Below are 19662 nucleotides of genomic sequence, written 5' to 3'. Positions count from 1 at the left end.
CTCTTACTAAAGAAAGAGTTAGTTTAGACTTCATGCAGAGAATGCAAAGTGGGCTTATGACAGGGAGACAATTTTGAAGGTTCCTTGGCCTTCTCCCTCATCTCCTTGCCCTGTTCTTTCTCACCTAAAGGGCTAGAGACTACAGGTAGGAAATAGCAAAGACAAGGTAGAAACAGAAAGCTGACCATGCATTTCAAATGTCCTATGGCTGTTACTTTGGCTGGTCTGAGATGCTTGTCTGGTGGCATGACCCAGACCTCTATTTCTGAGGGGTTGAAGCCCTTTGTTGTCTTATCTGGCTGCGGTCACTGTGATTTCCAATTCATAGTTACTGCAAGGCATGGAGGTACTAAGAACTGCCCAAGTACTAAGAGCTGAGCCCCTTGGTCTCTGGGTTGTAAACATCCTCCTTCCTGATGGTATATCCTGGCCCTCAAAGTAATCATGGTCAATGACCCAACTAGTGTAATAAGTCCCTGTTTTCTGTTTTCATTCTATCGGTTCACTGGCATGAGGACCCCAAAGCAGTCAGGTGGTAGTCACAGCTTCAAGTTCAATGGAGCCTGTATCGTATTCCCTGATGGAAGCAACTCCCCCATGAGAACTAGGGCTTCTAACTGGCAGAGCCCAAGGCCATGGGAATGGGAAGCCCAAATTCCACAAGTGGGTCATTGATGATTATGATAAGATTCACTCCTTGGTCTGTATAGCCATGACTTCCAGCTACTACAGAAAACAGCACTACGCGTCGACTGTTAACTCAGTCCATAAACCACATCTTGGAGGATGGAGACCTAACCCCACAAGGTGCTGTTCCATACTGGCACCTTAGCTGGAATGTCAACAAGTCATTCCACTACCCTACCAGGGTGGCTGCCTTTGGGTGATGCAGTTCACGTTACGATCAGTGGCTCTCATAGTGAGAAACTTATCATTGCATCTCTGTTGCTCTAAAATGATTCTCTTGTTCTGAGGCAATGTTGTGTGGATAGCACATTGATAAATGAGGCATTTTTTTAAAAAATGTTTAAAAAAAGTTCTCTTTTTTTGAAAGAGAGAGAGAAAGCACGCACAAGTGGGGAAGGGGCAGAGAGAGACAGAGAGAATCCCAAGCAGGCTCCGCGCTATCAGTGCAGAGCCTATGTGGGGGCTCGATCTCACCAAACCATGAGATCATGACCTGAGCCCAAATCAAGAGTAGGATGCCTAACCAACTGAGCCACCCAGGCTCCCCTGAATGAGGCATTTTGATGGTGGTTCTGGCAGAGGCATTCCGTACAGGAAAGGCAAATCTCTATTTGGAATATGCATCGGTCCTAGTAAGGAGGAATCTTTTTGCCACCTCCAAAATGGGAGCAACCCAATGTAACTGACCTGTGCTCCAGGCCTGGTTAGTCTCCCGAAATGTGCCATATTAAAAGTTTAGTGTCAGCCCCTGCTATTAGACTGCACACTCAGCATAAGCAAGAGGGAGCTCATTTTGCCGGGTCCACACATAGCCTCCATCCCTGCCCCTTCTGCTATATTTCTCTTTTTAGAGACGGTCATGTAGTCTCAACACTTCAGTGAAGGGGCACATATAATCTCCAAAGCGGCTTTGGACTACTATCATAACACAGCAATTAAGTGGTCTTTTGAAGGCACAGTTGTAGTGCCAGCTTGGAGATAATACCCTGTAAGGATGGGGTACCACCCTCCATACTGCAGTGTATACCCTAAATCAATAGCCATTATATGGAGCTGTGACCCGTAAAGGTCAAATACATAGATTCTAGAACTAAGAGGTGGAGGTAGAAGTGGTCTTGCTTACCCATCACTTGGGGGAATTTGTACTTCCTCTCACTGCACATATGGGCTCTGTACACTTAGAAGTCCTGGTTCCTAGAGGGGAAAAGTTCCAGCAAGGGACATTAAACTTTCACCTTTGGTAACTTTATGACTTTGGGCTCTTTGTGCAAGAGGCCAACAGGCAAGTAAAGGAGTCATGATCCTAGACAGAGAAACTGACCCAGAGGTGGTGTTGCTGTGAGGTAAGAGAAGGATCTGTTTGGAACTTGGGTGGACCATCTGAAACTACTTGATACTTGCCCAATTTTGATGGTAAAGGCACAAATAAAATAGCCACTGTTTGAGAAGGGCTGATGCCAGTGCTTCAGATCCCTTAGCAGAGGGCCAGGATCACCCCACCAGGTAAGCCATCTAGATCAGCAAACGTTCTACTGAAGGGTGAGGGGAATACACAGGCCCAGCCCTCTTGCCTCAATATGCAGAAACTGCAGGGCCATCCTGGTTCTAGAGCTCTCCATGCAGCAGTCATGACCAGACGGCAATTCAGCTTCCCTCATCCAATCCCACTGCCTTCATTTCCAGGGGATATTCCTAAGTAAACTTCTCACATGCATTTCTCCATCTTGGAGTCTATTTCCTGGGGGAACTTGACCCAACATGGCTTATTAATAGTCTCTCTGCTTCACCTCTTGTACCTTAATAGCCTACTTGCACAGCACAGCCAGAATGGCTAACAACACAAATCAGATCATGTCACACCCTGCTTAAAATCCTCCAAAAACTTTCACTTGCTCTTGGAATAAAATCTGATTCTTTATCATGGCTTAAACCCCTACTTTATGGAATCCTGCCCACCTATTCATCCTCTTCTCCCTACTTTCTGCTTACTGTGCGCTCCATGTTATTGGCCTTCCTTCTCTGCCAGAGATTTTGCATAGAGTTTAATGGACCCCTTTGTTTTTGTTTGTTTGTTTGTTTGTTTTTGCCAGCACCCAAATTAGATAACTTACTTTTGCCAACAGAGTGTCTGGCACGTGTTGGTATCCAAAAAAAAAAAAAAAAATCATTTATGGAATAAATGAAGGTCTAGGAGGTTAGAATCTAAGGAGAAGGAGCCATTTCATTTCCAGATCATGGGCCTTGGTCAGTAGTGTATCGCTGAGAAATATCTTTGTGCACAGGAAGGCAGCTTTGATTGTTGGTCTTTAAGGGAAGGTAGGATCTGGCAAACTTGGTCCTTAGAACTTCATCAGTCTTCATGCATTTTTCTATCGTCAGAATTTCTGTTGAAATATCCTGAAAATTTCCACTGAGAGGCAATCTTTTTCCTTAATGAGACTTAACCCCCATCACTGTTCAATGGAAGCCACTGTACTTTCCTACAAGCCTTACCAGGTTCCATGTGTTTTGGTCCTTTTCTGATTGAGGTATTAGACACTCAGACCAACCTGGCCTATCACCTTCTCCTGGCTGTGCCCTGTAAATGCTTCTCTTGGCTGCTTTGCACTAGTTAGCCCCACTCTAACTAGTGGGCCCTAAAATTCATATCCTAACATATGAATCCTCCCTAAAATTCATATGTTGGAATCTGAATATCTCCTTAAAGAAGACAGGATCTTTATAGAGCTAATCAAGTTAGAATGAGTTAATTGGAGTGGATCCTAATCCAATATGACTAGTATCCTTAGAAAAAAAACAACACTTGCACACAGACACAGGTGTACAAGGAGAATGTCATGTGGACATGAAGATGGCCATCGATACACCAAGGAGAAAAGCCTGGAATAAATCCTTCCTTCACAGCCCTCAGAAGAAACCAATCCTTGATTTTACATTTCTAGCCTCCGAAACTGTGAGACAATAAACTTCTGTATTTGAAGCCACCCAATCTGTGGACCTTGTTATGGTAGTACACAGAATCTGTGCCTGAACTCTACAACGCACCAGGATCTGAGCTGGCCTGAGCCAGGCGGCTGGTTTCACAGGGGGCATGTTGAGCCGACAGGAAGTTGTGGCGGAGGGCCCCCACAACTCTCAAGTCTTTCCCAGAAGTCCTTAGCAGACTTTCTGTAAAGTTCCATTGGACAGAACTGGGTCACATGTCTGTGATCTAGCTGACGGCAGTGCTGGAAAGGGCCTCTGCTACAGCAAACTCCTGCGTGTGCTCTCAGTATGCAAGGCTCTTTCCCAAACACAGCCACTTAGAATCACCCAACTGGTTCTGTCACCTGTGTCCAAGGAAATGTGAGCTCCACCCATCTGGTGCCTGGCTCAACAAAGAATGCCAGGTAGCAAGGCACCTTTGACTAGGTGACTCACCAATTTTACTCTTCCCATGTGTCAGTCACTCTTCTAGATCTTATGACACAGATTTGAAGGAGACAGAAAGGCCCCTATTTCATGGAGCCTACTAGTGAAGTAGCAAACAGGCAATAAGACAGGCTAGTCCGGACAAATCCTACTGAGAGGCTTCTTCAGTCTAGGTGGTCCACACTCTCTGAGAAGTAGTCATTTAAGGTAAGAGCAGAAGGTCTGCCAAGTTAGTACCCCAACATGGCAAGGAAAAATTAGAAGCAGCTAGCTGGGAATTCTACAAATTTGCATACTATTACATGCCTTTTTTTTTTCTTAGATTACGTCAAGGTTAATAAATTCAAATTTTGCCATCGGATTAAGCCATGGTAGAGTCTGACATTTGCCATGAATTTGGCAAATGAGGACACAGCTGCTCAGATCTCGGCGGGCACTGGCTTTTCCCACTTTGCAAACCGAGGTCAAGCGTCCCGAATTTGTAGATTTCTGGCCAGTTTCTATGTGGGGCTCACTAATGCTGTCTCACATTAAACAGTTGATTAAAATATGCGAATAACATAAAGTATCCAAGGAAATTTCCCTGCTCCAGGACTGTTCGAGCGCCCCTCTAAAGGGTGGATTCTGATCCTCACCAATTTGTGACCTGCATCACTCTATAGGTATGATGCTGAGGTTGTCTCAGAGTGCAATCTGTTCATTTTTCAAAGGGCTTCCTTCAGATTATATACCTAATTAACATATAACCTTCCGTTTTGACACACTGCAAATATAGGCTTTTCTGGAGGTAAAGGCTACTTTAGGCAAAAACGATTCCACTTCAAACAACTTTTTTTATACTCTCAAGAAAGGAAGAAAAGAACCCCAAACAAAGGCCTATTCTATCTCATTTCTCAGTGTATCTGCAGAAAGGCTCCGCGTCTAAGCCAGGACAATATAACCTCCTGACGTGTAATACCCTAACATCATCACATATCTGCCCTTTTGACTTTAGGGAAAGAATCCAGTCCTAGTTCCTAAATACTCCGCCACCCTAAATTATCCAGTATCAGTCCCTAAACACTCGTCCCCCAAAGACAGTATACTGTTCTTTATCTCTTTTATTATTTTCCCCCCAATATTTTATCTACTCCTTCAGCCCCTGCTGGTTTTTCAGAGCTTGGGACTCTTGTTGGTAGAAGTATCTACAGGTGGGGTTAAGGCCATCTTGGTAAAAGGTAAAAGACATTTACAAAGAGAGGGGAACGCTTTCATTTCATTCCAATTCTCGGAATTAAACTACTGAAGAGCACTTTCTGCTTTTCTAGTGCGTATTAGCTTATTCCCCCACATTTGCTTTTTGGGAAGCACACTCAGGCCTCAAATATCCTGAGAGGCTCTGCGCTATTTTGCGAACTCCACGGAGATTTAAGGTGCATAGAATAAATACCTTATGGAATATTACAGAACATCTGTCCAGAAGCCTATGGAGACCCCGAAAACGGGGTTTCTAACGAACATTTTCTCTTTGCTGCCGGTCATATTGATTTGCTGCTCAAACCCCTAACTGCTGTGGCCTTCTTTAAGGTAAACGTTTCCCACCTGGTGGAGTGATTCAGGGAGAGTCCTTCTGGCAGAAGGAGGTCGAATAACACTATTCCCAGGGAGGGGACGCGGCGGCTGCAGGCGTTAGCGAAACCCCGCGAAGCCGGGCGCCACCAGGGCCGGCGGCGGGGCGGCGGGCGCGCGGGGCCGCCGGGAGCACGCGGCTGTGGTCTGGGCGGGCTCCGGGCGCGATCGCACGGCAGGCAGCTGCGGCGCGGAGGGCGGGCTCAGAGCTTTCCTCCGCGGGGCGGCGACGCTCTGCGCGGGCGCCGGGCGTTTCACTGGCGTCCTAGCAACAGGCGGGTGCGCGGCGAGCGGCGGCGGGCGCAGTGCGGGCGCGGAGCTGGGCGCTGCAGGTGAGTGCGGCTGGTGGGCGCGGGGCGGCCGCGGGAGACTCGCCGCCGCCCCTGCGGCCGGCGTCCCGAAGTTCGCGCTCGCTCCGCGCTGGGGTCCTTGCCGCCTTCCGCGTGGTTCGAGAAATGGGGGTCTTTTCCGGGCTCCGCTTCTGTCTCTCTCGCCTCTGCCCTTCCTCCCCTCGGGACTGAGATCCATCCCTCCCCTTCTCTCTCCCACCCCCGTTTAGCCCCTGCCCTCCCTGCGGACACCCTGCTCCTGCCCAGCCACCTTCTGCTCCTTCGCCCCCGAGCCCCCCACTCCTCCCTTTCGGGACCACATCTCCTCTGTAATCCGTTCTGTTTCTCCCGCCGCCTCCCTGCCTCTTTCCCTCTTCGCCTTTCTCCTCCGCCCGTTCAGCTCTGCTCCCTCCTCGCTCTCCAGCCTTCGCTGCCTGTCCCTTCCTTCCTGTCTCCACTACCTCGTCATCCCTAGAAACTTCTTAGCTTTCAACTCTAACGCTTGTCACAGGTCTGATTGGTGCCATCATCGCCTGTTTTCACACGGGGTTTGAACGTAGTTTTTGATTCAGGGCCCTGTTCATATCAGTTCTCTGAAATTTTCATTTTTCTGAAGCTTCATCATTCTAGAAATGACAGTGTGTGCACAGACTCCCAATCGACCTTACCAGCCACATTTCTAGATCCTAGAGCGGATGTTTACAATTCCCTTGGCTTCATTGAGAATTCAGGTTTGCTTTTGCTCAAGTATTACAGACATTATTCACGGACGTGTTTCATTTTATTAATGATACAAGAAGCTTGCAACTAACCCTTAAAAAAGAAAAACAAATTGTATTATATCGATTTGATTAGTAGAGAAAATGAGTAAAATTAGAGAAGATGAATATGTGATTCTCAATCTATGCAAACACATGCACAAAAACTTTTTTCCTTTTAACAGTTAAACGTAAAAAAAAAAAAAACTTAATGCAAAGGCATGTACTATGTATTGACATGTATTCGTTGTAACCGTGGTTCTTAGGCCAAAAGAACTCCTGGACGGCAATGGGTAGAAACTGGGGAGTAGCTTGTTTTAGGGAAAAAAAGTGTTCATTTTATATTTTGACCTGAGTTACACTGATCATTTTTTAACACCTCTGGGTTAGTGGAATAAATGCTGTAGCTTTGGTTCTTTTGGTAAATTAAGCCATCAGAAATTTCGTACATTTCTGATGAAAAACATTACCCTGTTTTCTTTTTAAAATGTATTCAGCCAAGCCTGCAAAGTACCTCTTTTTTTTTTTTTTTTTTTTTTTGCCTTTTTATACCTGTCTTGTCTTGTTCGGAATTTCCTTCCACTTTTTCCCCTCTGATAATATTTTATTTGCCTCCTGGGTTGTCCTAGTCCCCCTTCCTGGAGATTTTCTTAGACCTTCTGCCAACCAGCCTTCTCAAATGAAACCTGTTCACTGTCACAGCTCCTGGTTTACCAGATTGAGAAAAACAATTTGAAATTTTCAAGTATGTTACACTTTCTTTTCTATAAAAATTTATCATGATGAAAAGAAGCCCTTTTGGCATTTCTTAGCTCTTGTTAAAGTGTCTTCCGGCAAGGTGCTGTATAGGGTGTTGCCTGTATAGGGTGTACCAGCATTTTGGTACACTTCCATATAAAATTAGTAAATTCCATATAAAACAAAGTATGTTCAGCCTTCCTTTGGTTTATATGATAGTTGCAATCCTGACGGATTTAGTGTATATTAAAACTGTAAAAAAAAATAGTGTGATTATTTGCAAAGTGGAAGTAGGTTCTGAGCGCAGTTATTACTTACCTGAAGTTTTCCACTTACTAGATGCCTGGAGATTGTAGCGTAATTCTTCCTTCTGAGGACTGTCATGCATATTGCAGGACATGGAACATTCTCAGTCCTCATCACTAAATGCCAGTGATGTCCCTTTCATTTCAATAATGAAGTGTCTTTTATAATTATTCTGTATTATGAGCGCTGCCTCGCTGAGAGCCACTGATCTGGATGTCCTGTTACTGGATTTCAAGATTTAATACAGTACAAACCCCAAATCTCCAAGTCATTTCTGTAGACTCTTGGTTTTTACTAAAACCACTTCTGAGGTTTAGTAGTAATTATGGGTGGGAAAGCTAATTATATTTTATATTTAACTTTATAACCATTTTAGTATTCTGGAAGGAAGGCTTTCATGATCACTTTTAGGAGAAAGCAAACAAGTATGGATTATCCGGGAAAAAAGCCTTGAATCTTCACAATTAGGGTCAGAACTTGCTTTCTAACTTGGCTCTTATTTAATGTTACACATAATGTTACCTTTTAAAAAGAAAGTCATGGGGCGCCTGGGTGGCTCAGTTGGTTGAGCATCCGACTTCAACTCAGGTCATGATCTCACGGTTCATGGATTTGAGCCCTGTGTCAGACCCTGTGCGGACAACTCAGAACCTGGAGCCTGCTTTGGATTCTGTGTCTCCCTCTCTCTCTGCCCCTCTCCTGCTCGCACTCTGTCTCTCAAAAAAATAAAATAAAACATTAAAAAAAAAAAAAGAATAACAGTTTAGTTTAATGGCACAGTTCCAAATGATGAGCAGTCCAGCCCGGAAGAGCACTGCTCACTTAGCCTCCAGCTCCGGCAGACCTGAGAACCAAAGGCCTTGAGGCCAACCTCTGCTAGGTCTTCCTTCTACTCTTGGAGTTTTTTCTTTTTCTGTTTTCTTGTTTCCAGTTACTTGAACTTTCTCTCTTAGGCCCAGGGAAATGAGAAAGTTAGTCACCTCAGGGCAGACAGGTATGGGAAAATCCAAGCACTACTCAGTTTTACATAGAGTTGGTTCAGTGAAAATGAACTGTTTTTATTGCATTAAAAGTATAATTTGATGATTTAAAAATCAGCCTTGAAGATTAAGAAGCAGAATGTGAGTTGGATTGCTTGAAAGTGAAAATGTTCCAGGGACAAGGTGGCCGCAGTCCTCTGTGTCTAACTCTTTTTACTCGGCAGTGCGTGTGCTAAGCTCAGGTTTGAGCATTGACTGATACTATGGGCGTGGCGCTGACCAGGTCGGCGCAGTGGACCGCTGCCGGATACGGGACCAGAACCTTGGAAATTACTCCTCTCAATGAAGCAATATTGAAAGAAATTATGATGTTTGTGGAGAGCTTTATCTACAAATATCCCCAGGAGGCAAGATATGTTTTTGTAGAACCACTCGAATGGGAAACAGACTTGGACCCCTCGGCATTTGAATCAGGTTATATTGTCAGGTAAGCCAGTGAATTGCTTCTGGAATTTAATATCTTCATTGTACATATTTCTATCGATTGGTTGTAGGCTTGGGGCAAATAATTTAACATCTCTGAATCTCAGAAATATGCTGACCCAGGGACTGCAAGCAGAAGGCGCTCGGGTGAAGTCTGAGACTATTTTGTTTGGCCAACACACCAGTCATCTAATTTTTATTTTTTAATTTTTTTAATGTTATTTATTTTGAGAGAGAGCATGTGTGTGCACTTGTGCACAAGTGGAGGAGGGACAGAGAGAGAGAATCCCAAGCAGGCGCCCCACTGTCAGTGTAGAGCCCAGCATGGGGCTTGATCTCATGAACTGTGAGATCATGACCTGAGCCAAAATCAAGAGTGGGATGCTCAACTGGCTGAGCCACCCAGTCATCCCATATCCCATCTAATTTTTTAAGTTTGAAGTTGAATTTATTTTGATACGGGATGCATTCTCCAGGTCACCACACTCCAACATTTGCTGTTGCTTTATGTCTGGGCTTTCCAGCTCATTCATATGACCGTACAGGTGCCGACAGGAATTGGTTTTGTGACCTCTGATATGAATAAGATCCCTACTGGTGTTTAAATATATTAATCCTTGGGGTAGCAGAGTGAGAGTGGTAAATTTTGTTCAGTATACGGGAGAGGTTTTTTTTGACAATTGGCATTGTCTTCAAATGAGAACCTTCCAAATTTGAGACTAACAAAAAAATTCTATGTCCACCTCAAACAGGGGGCTGTCAGCTTAGCTCTTGTGAACATGAGTAAAATGTATATGTATTTATATAAGTGTGATTATACTGTAATTACACATGATGAATTTACATATACATGTGTAAATAGTTTTTGTCGTTTTGGTCAGCTTCAGTGTATTTTCTACTTCAGGCATTCTCATCCTCCTTCATGTTTGCACATGAACTTTTAAAGTCTGACCTCATCAAAAACAGGTCACTAACCAGCCGAAGCTTCCTGTAGATGCCCTTTTCATTTTTCCCCTTTAGGATTATTTGTGAGCATAAACTCAGAATTTCATTTTTGGAACTGAAAACCATTCTTCAACTGTGTCTCTGGAGTGTTTTGGTTCTGCTGTTATGCTTTACCTTCTCCTGAATTTCCTGAAGTCTTTTTTTTTTTTTTAATTATGTTTGATTTCTAAAATTCTTTTCTAGCATTTATTCGTTTTTGAGAGACAGAGACGGAGCGTGAGTAGGGAGGGGTGGAGAGAGGGGGACACAGAATCGGAAACAGGCTTCAGGCTCTTAGCTGTCAGCACAGAGCCCAATGTCGGCCTTGAACTCACAAACCATGAGATCGTGACCTGAGCCGAAGTCAGCTGCTTAACCAACTGAGCCACCCAGGTGCCCCAAATGTATTTGATTTCTAACTGTGAGAGGTCACTTCCTCTCAAAGCGTTTGTCATTATTTATTGCTCCCACTTAAGTTTAATATAGTGCCACACACTGTTTTTTCTAACCTTTGAAGATGAACTCATGTGCAAAACCATACAGTTGAAAAACATGTGGGCTACTTAGTACAAACATGGATTTATTTATTTACTTATTTTTTACTTATTTATTATTTATTTTTGAGAGAGACAGAGTGTGAGCAGGGGAGGGGAAGAGAGAGAGGGAGATTCCCTCTGAGCTGTCGGCACAGAGCCTGACGTGGGGCTCGAATCCACAAGCCTTCAGATCGTGACCTGAGCCGAAGTTAGACACTTAACCAACTGAGCCAGCCAGGTGTTGCCATACAAAGATGGACTTAAAGCAGATGTCAGAAGAGTATCAAGAGTGTCCTTGTATCTTGCCTCTGTACTTACTCTGTGTTCCAAGTACACGCATGGCCACGTCTGTGACCTCCTTAGGTGGGCACCTAAGCACACACATCTCAATCATATCACTATTTCTCTGTCTTTATCCTCATCCAGTTTCTCTTGCGCTATTTCCATTGTTGCACCTCTCCATACAGTCTTTATGTACAGTGTTCCCTCTTAAGCAGGATGTTTCGACATCTTGATACCACGTGTGTCCTGTCTTTCTCCTGTCAGACTTACGAGGCAGCTTTTCCTTGGGCCAGTTTTTTTACTCATTGGTCTTGTTTCTGACCCATATTAATAATATCTTTGATGTTGGGAAGGAAGAAGAAGGGTCTGATAGTAGCCCTTGTTGTATCTGAGGGAAACCATGCCTTCGTGGCTTGATGAGAACCAGGTAGGTACTGATTATCCTGAAGAAGGTGGAGAACACAGCTGAGATTTTGGTAGTAACGGAAAATGCCAGATGCGTTCACATCCAAGTCTTGATGTGAGCCCTTGCTCCATTCCTCAAACCAAAGAACTGTCAGCAGCCCATAGCCACTTGTGATGCCATATCTAGCAACAAAGACAAGTCCTGTAAACCAGAGATGCCTTCAATGGCTAGAAGAATGCATTGTTAAAACAGCCCCAGCTGCCTCATTCTTTGCCCTTTGGTTCACATGCACTCTTCTTGCTTAACTGCTGGCCCTTAGGACACCTTTTATTCACTTATTTAAAGGGGGGAAGCTGCTTTCCTTCCAGGTGGGATTCAGGTCTGTAAGTCCATGTAGATATAAATACCTAAGTCATCATAAAGACTTGGAGCTTGGAGCCTCTGGATGGGTTTCTGCCAAACAGGAGTATTCTTGAATATTTTAGAATATTTAGACTCCTCTTCTTGGGAATATACATCTTCTCAGCCTCTTGTTCCAAAACATCACTTTTATCTGCATGGAAAGTCTGTTGGAGTAAGTAAGCTATCCTCTTTCATTGATCTCTGCAGATATTTGGGGAATATGCTTATACTGTGGCTTCATTTCTTATTTGATGTTGTCCATCTCCAAATTCACTCTTTGTAGCCGTCAATAAAAAGTTTGCTGAGCCTTCTTCTAAATTAGGCTGACAGGCATCTGACGCTGAAACTGATCTGCTAGTCACACACTGCACAGGTTTCACATTTCATCAACCACCTTCTTTTGTGCAGATCATTACTGAGTAGATGGGCACAGCACTTTCCACATGTTAGATGACTCATTCTTTTCCTTTAGAATCATTTCCAACATACGGCTCTTCGTCCTGTAATAACATTTGTCATCATCCTTCCGTGTTCAGTGTTTTGGAGAAAAGAGCTCCACTTTCATTTTAATGGAAATCAGAAGTCTCCTTGTATTACCATTCTCAATTGCTTTGTTCTTATCAGGCAGGATGAGATTAATAATCTCTCTAAGATACCTCAGCGTGAAGCCCAAGTCCACTGGAAGCTAAGGACAAATGACACCCTCCGATGATCAACACCATCTGTTGGTGGTTCACAGAGCTGAGGTGCTTTGACTCATTAGAATATAGCTTGGGAAACTTCCAGATTCGATAAGCATTCAAAACCGCTTAGTGACAATGTTATTACCTGTTCTTTTCTCTCCTTCTTTGGTAGAACTCTGATCTTTGAATGATGTCAGCTTTAATATTGTGGTATTTCAGTTGTGAATGTCTGCTGTCTCAGGGATGTGTCTGATTTGGGATACAGTTCTCTTCCAGTAAGAGTTGTGTGTGGGTGAGAAGTCGGGTTCCTAGTACTGGCCCTTTTCCCCCTGTCCTGTACACTTCCCTCACAATTGGTACCTTCCTTGTTCCTACTTTACTTTTCTCTTTTATGAATCTCCACAAGCATCTTTTTTTATTGCTTATTTACCAGTACTCCTTGGGAATGGGCATTGTTTAAGCCTTTTGCTTTTTTGTTCTAGTCATCTTATCAGTGTCATGAAGGCTCAATTACATGATCTGTCAAAATATTGTTTTATGAGACAATAATTATTATGTTTTGGTAAAATTTCTAAGTCATGGTAATAAGATCAATGGCCATAACATTTATTATCGAGCTCTTTGTTTCTCTTACCTGAGAATTGCTAACTAGTTTCTCAAGTATGGTCTTATTTCCCTTGCTACTATTTAGACTCATTTATTGAGTAATTACTGTGTCCTAGACACTAAACTAGGCACTAGGGATGAAGTAAATGAGATATTTTCCTGCTCTCTCACTTTATAGTATAAGCTATTGTATTTCTACGTCCCTTCTACAGTTCCAGTGTAAAAGTCTTTTGATCAGGTCAGTGGATTTCATTTATATCACATTTGTCTTTTTTTTTTTTAATGGTTTTTAAATTTATTTTTGAGAGAGAGGGAGAGTGCAAGTGGAGGAGGGGCAGAGCCAGAGAAGAACAGAGGATCTGAAGTGGGCTCTGTGCTGACAGCCGAGAGTCCAATGCAGGGCTTAAACTCATGAACCACAAGATCATGACCTGAGCCAAAGTCGGATGGTTAACCAACTGAGCCACCGACGTGCCCCTACAGCACATTCTTCTTTTTTTTTAAGTTTATTTATCTTGAGAGATGAGAGGAGGGAGGGACAGAGAGAAAAGGAGAGAGAGAGAGAGAGAGAGAGAGAGAGAGAATCCCAAGCAGGCTCTGCACTGCCAGCACAGAGCCCAACATGGGTCTCAATCCCACGAACCCCGAGATCATGACTTGAGCAGAAATCAGAAGTCAGATACTTAACCAACTGAGCCACCCAAGCATCCCTACAGCACATTCTTCTTGATGTCATGAGGTGGGTGCATTATTTTTCTTTCTAAGAGCTCTTTCTTCGGGTGTTAGAAACTGTGAACCCAGAGACAAACCTGCTCTTCTACACCCTCCCTATAGCTGACATTTTACTTCCTACCGCTCTGTTGAGTTACACGTTTCAACTGGTGGGAGCAAGGAAAAATGTGTCCTGTGCCCTTGACTTCCAGTTTCTCACCAGCAGTTTCACCTTCTTGAGTTCAGTGGCTTGATATTGTTGGCATTCAGTTGGCTTATAACTTAGTCTTGTCATCATCCACTTAGCACGAGTGTCTAGCCCCGTACAAAACTTTAAGAAATATCAATCCAGTCCTAAAGACACTATTCCAAAAGCTTTATGTTAGAGAAAACACACATTTTGGAAACAACACCTATCACCGATCAGTCTAGAAATCTTTCATTCATTTATTCCTCCTCTATTTATCAAGCACCTTCTGTGTGCAGTTACTATGTAAGTTCCTGCACATAGAGCTATGGGCAAGACTGATGAAAGTTCCTGTATTAGCCTCCTGTTGCTGCTATAACAAATTATCACACACTTAATGGCCTAACACAACACAGATTTAATTTCTTACAGTTCTGGAGGTGAAAAGTCTAAAATGAGTCTGTAGGGTTAAAATCAAGGTGTCAGCAGGCCTGTATTCCTTCTGGGGGCTGAAGGAAGATCCATTCTTGCCTCTTCCAGCTTCTGGAATCCACCCACATTGCTCCTTGGCTCCTGGCTCTGTGTTGCTCTGACCTCTGTTTCCATGTCACATCGGCTTCTCTGACTTGACCCTCCTGCATATTCCAGAATAGTCTTCCCATCTCAAGATCCTTAACTTTACCCATCTGCAAAGTTCTCCTTTGCCATGTAAGATAACACATTTATGGGTTTCAGGATTAGGATGTAGACATCTGTGGGGTGCCACTGTTCTGCTCCCTATAGTTTCTGTCCTCTTGTTTATTTCCTAATGAAATAGTGCTGTAGTGGCAGGTAATCTGAGTCTTTCGGGTTTACTTTTTCTAATGAACTGGCAACATTTCACATCTGTTTATCTGCATTCCAATTTAAAATATGTTAGATCAGGTCCTAAGATGAAAGCAGCTTTACCAGGGATATCAGTATATAATAAAAACCTAGGCAGTTTAGTTAATGTTGTAAGTGGTAGAAATCTACAGAAATATCACTGCCACAAAAATATCTTAATATTTTTTAAATGCCAACCTAAAAAATAATTAAAATGGACAGAAACACAAATCTAGGAGACCCAGTAATTTCTGATCAGGAAAAGTCCATTTAGAAAAACTGCTTATTATCCAAAAGTAAACCAAATTAGGGGGTTTGGAGTGGGAAAGGAATCCACAGATGGGATCTAGTTTGTCTTTTTTTCATAGTTTTTTGTTCAGAAACACAGAGTAGCCAAGAAAACGTCTAACCACTAATTACTGTGGTGTAAATTTTATAAATAGTATAACATTAGAAATCCCCAAAACATGAATGGTCCTGTAGAACCAGTGATTTTTTTTAAATATGTCTGACACATTGTTAGAAAAACAAAAACAAAAACCATGAGTTCATGAAGGTATCCAAGAAATTGCTTACCATTTTTTTCCTGGATCTATTGTGTTGCTCACTATGGTTGCTAATAAGGCTGAGAATTTAAGGGTCTGAGTGTGTACAAAGTAGGAAAGGAGATGAGCTTCTAACACGCAGCATTTATATTCTGTGTTTTATAATGAGACATAGGAATAGTTCATCAAAATGTCTTCCACTTAACTTCACTAGCATCCAGGTAACCTTAAGTTTTCTTTTTTGTTTTCGTGTTATAGTGAAACAACAGTCAAATCAGAAGAAGTGGATGAAAATGGACAGCCTTTGCTGTTTCTCTCTGTACCTCACATTAAAATCAGGAACTTTGGGCAGCTGTCACGTTTTTTACTTCTTGCCAAAGATACAAAGCTGAAGGAAGCACAGGCGTGTGTTGAAGGTGATATTTATACTCCAGTCTATGATTTGAACTTTTAAAAACATAACCTCGGTGGTGGTCGGGAGGGGATCATTTGTTACAGTCTCCTGGACAAAGTTCTGTAACCTAAAAGGTAAAAAAATTCCTGTGTTCAACTTCATAAAAAAGTCATTATTTTTTCTTGGCTGAATGTTAATGCTCATATCAAATTTCTACTTTAAAATGAAAGGCCTTAATACTTTATTTACCACCAGAAACCTTCTTCTAATTTTCATGTGTGGTTTAAAGACAGGCTTCCTAGCTTCTGTAAAGACCAGAGGACTCTAGCCTTTGAGGCCCACACAGGAGAGAAGACGGATTAGAAGGGCCAGCACCGGAATCCACACTCTACTCTCAGTACTGCTGTGATGGATGATGATTTGTTTCCCTTAAAATGAATGTAGACTCTTCTTTTAGCAGAATTGGCTCATAATAATCTCACTGTCCATTGGTCTCAGCCCTACTCCATTGTGAGCTGCATGGCCTTGTGTGAATAGTTACATTCATTCGATGGGAAATATTTTTCCTCTCCATTACGGATGAAGATTTTCATCCTTGTCTAATCGTCTAACATGCTAAAAGAATGCGATCAATTGCCTGCCATAATTGTACTCCAGATTTTTCTCATGAGTAGACAAATATCTAACAGTAGATAAAGATGCGTATACATGGTTTGCTTCTTTGGAATCGTGTGACTAGAAGGTCCTAAGCATAAGGTGCCTGGGTTCTGCCTCTTGTCGTTCTTTGCTGTGTCTACTGCTGTGAGGTAGGAAGATGATCTTTTTTTTAAAAAAAAAAAAAATTTCTTTAAGATACGAACCTCAGGGCAGCAGCCTCTTTTTTATCTCTTGCCTACTCTTCTTTATTAGGCTATCTATACATCAAACTACTCCGCTGAAGAGGAATAAAATCTTGAGAGTAAAGCTGAATTCAGGAAGGTCATTAATAGCATTAAATTCAACTTAATATATGAACATAATACATAGACTGGCTGCTATATATCTAGTTTGGCTACATATGAATCTTTTGCTGCATTTTGTCCTTTCCGTGGGAGTTCTAGATACAACCCTTAGTTTTGGGTCCAAATTCCATGGTGCACAGCAATTTGGGGATCAGGTTTGTGTCTTTCCGCAGAATTCATCTAGTACCTTTTTTTCATGAGTCTTTATGAAATGACCACCATACTGGTGATAAGTTGAGATGCTCAATCGGTGGATGATTCCTAGATCTCCTTCCCCTGCCCCTCCCCTGATGTGGTCTTTTCTAAGAGGTCCTAAGCCTTTTCTGCTATTTTCTGGTGCCCTAGTCTCCTTCCTGTTGCAGAGTTCGTGTGATCCCTGTGGTCTCTTCATTTCAGTCGGGTCGAGCTTTCTGAACTAGTTCCGTAGGCCTTTTCCCCTCCCTGTCCAAATGCATCCATACTTCATCTTACTTGAATTCCTCCTTTCCAGATAAGGCTTTGCCACTTTCTTCCTTGTTTGCAACTACATGGTTCTTTGGCTTTTCCCAAATCCTGTTTTCAGCATCTCTAAGTTCAACTTTCACACCTGTGTCAGCCTTGATCGTGCATTGGTGTTTCAGGTTTTCACTGTAACTTTGGTATGTGCATAAGTACTGGCCAGTGTTTTTCCAACTCTAACATCAAAAGGCATTGAAAATATGAGCAGTTTGAACAGGTGGAGAAGACGGGCAGTGGATCTGTAGACTAAGAGAAACACACTCTCTTGGAAAGAAAGCATTTGTGAATGCACTGGTGCACGTACGCACACACACACACACACACACACACACACATAGACACACAGTTCTAGTGATGATTCTTCTAAGGAGACCAGTATTTCCCTATCATCAAATCAATTCTGAGTATATTAATTGAATGCCCATGCTGGACAATGCCCCACAGTCAACAAAAAAAAGAAAAGAAGGTCTTGGTCTTTGTCTTATTAGAGAGGTGACGTAACTAATGATGTTACAATACAAGGCAGGACATCCCAACGAGTGCAAGAGAATTCCTACTATAGTAGAATCTGAGAAGTAGAGATCAATTCAAATGGAGTCCATCAGAGAAAGCTTAATGAAAGAAACACATTTGGGTGGGCTTCAAAGGATTTGTTAGCCTATGTTTCTTGTAACAGAAGACAAGAGGATCATTTTTGTTTATTTTTTGGTCAGCTAACAGAGATCCTGTAGCAAAAATCCTGGGTTTAGATTATAATACAATGAAAGAAGACACATCCACGGTAAACATCCTTGATAAAGTTACCAAAGGTGAAGATTCTGAAAATGAGATTAAGATGAAGATCGCCAGGCTGCTCAGCCAACTGGATCTGCACCTCCTGAATCATTCTCTAAAACATATTTCACTGTGAGTCTTTAAAAAAAAAAAAAGAAACCTCTAAAAATTAGTTACAAAAAGTGCTTTCGGAGGTTTTTCATAAACACACAAAAAATATAGACGTTATTGCCATTGATTTCGTGTGAAATTTTATTGGATTAAGATTGTAGTTTATCGCATGAATATTTCTAAAACTAAAAGTTAAAAGTTGGCAGTCAGCATTGCTAAAGTCTTCCGTGGGGTTTCGCCTAATTCTGAGGACATGAAGCGACCTTATTATTTTCAGTCTCTTCAGGCTGTTAGGTAAATTATTGAATGATAATGCAAATATCATGTAGAGTTTGTAAGATTAAAAACTTGTTCATTTTTCTAGTTTTTTTCCTAGTATTATAGTGTTATCACTAAGAAACGAAGTGAATATTTAAATGAGTACATTTAATGCTGCATTAAACGTGAGTCACTGATTCTCTGATGTTTTGACAGTGTTGTCAGATTACAACATGGCTAAAATTAACTGCAGTATTTTTGTTGTTGTGTAATTTAACCACAATTTTAACTATAAAAAACAATATCCCCCCCCCCGCTAAAATGGAATGTTTTCATGTGCTTTCTGCAGGTTCTCTTTTAAAGTGTCAAAATGAATTTCTTACCATTTATTTCAGAGAAATAAGTTTAAATCCCACAAGTGTTAAGAACGATATAGAAATGCTGAAAAATTTCTCAGGAAAAGGAGAACAAACTGTCTTGGAATCTATCAGCTATACCTCAGGTTTATATTATTCTCAGTTTCATTTTGTGTTAAATATAATTATTTCCAAATGCTTCAATAGCGACCTTAGGATTGAATATTTGAAAAGATGAAAACTTAAAACTTTAATCATATTTATTTTTTTAAAGCCAACATATTTTATTTTTAGGAGCTCCTTTTAATTGACTGAAACTTATTAATTGGTTTCAGATTATGAATTTTCAAATGGATGTAGAGCCCCACCTTGGAGACAAATTCATGGAGAAATTTGTTACGTGCTGGTGAAACCACACGATGTTGAAACTCTGTGTATTACTTGTAGTGCAGAAGGAGTATTTTTAAATGGTGTAAGTAATTTTTTAAGAACTCTGTTGGTTTTGGTGCTTAGTTCAGTCTCTGTAAACGCAGGCATGTGTCCAGGATTGAATCCTGATGACCACAGAAAATGCGATACTGCTCTGTGGGATTGAAGCAGATCCCCTTGCTATGAGTTTGCCAGGCAAATCCAGAATTGCCTCAGAATTAGCCCCAGTGTTCCCCATTGCAGATCATTAAGTCAATCTCCTACGAAATGATCTCCAAAGGGGCCCGTGCCACTTTATACAACAAAAACCTCCTTAATCAGTTCCCTGATTAATT

At 42.0% G+C, this 19662-nt stretch overlaps 1 protein-coding gene and 1 long non-coding RNA gene across 5 annotated transcripts in view; one reads left to right on the top strand and one right to left on the bottom strand.

Annotated features, from left to right (window-relative positions):
• The window catches only part of LOC123591451, a 95023-nt gene extending 89154 nt beyond the window's left edge, over positions 1 to 5869 (bottom strand). Inside the window, exon 1 of the long non-coding RNA XR_006709329.1 lies at positions 5680 to 5869. This is a non-coding gene — a long non-coding RNA (uncharacterized LOC123591451). The remainder of the gene's footprint in view (positions 1 to 5679) is intronic.
• Positions 5870 to 5925: 56 nt separating this feature from the next.
• The window catches only part of ODAD2 (outer dynein arm docking complex subunit 2), a 179597-nt gene continuing 165860 nt past the window's right edge, over positions 5926 to 19662 (top strand). The window contains exons 1-6 of one of the 4 annotated variants that reach the window (XM_045465768.1): positions 5926 to 6038; positions 9042 to 9304; positions 15765 to 15922; positions 18113 to 18305; positions 18938 to 19044; positions 19234 to 19370. In XM_045465768.1, coding sequence (XP_045321724.1) covers positions 9081 to 9304; positions 15765 to 15922; positions 18113 to 18305; positions 18938 to 19044; positions 19234 to 19370 — 819 coding nt within the window. In that variant the 5' untranslated portion in view covers positions 5926 to 6038; positions 9042 to 9080. The remainder of the gene's footprint in view (positions 6039 to 9041; positions 9305 to 15764; positions 15923 to 18112; positions 18306 to 18937; positions 19045 to 19233; positions 19371 to 19662) is intronic. The other 3 variants (XM_045465770.1, XM_045465769.1, XM_045465771.1) reach the window with 3 other exon arrangements.

This window comes from Leopardus geoffroyi, chromosome B4 (assembly GCF_018350155.1).
Source record: "Leopardus geoffroyi isolate Oge1 chromosome B4, O.geoffroyi_Oge1_pat1.0, whole genome shotgun sequence".
In the NCBI taxonomy this organism is placed as follows: domain Eukaryota; kingdom Metazoa; phylum Chordata; class Mammalia; order Carnivora; family Felidae; genus Leopardus; species Leopardus geoffroyi.
Note: the sequence above shows the minus strand (reverse complement) of the source record. Positions and strands in the feature narration are given on the sequence as shown.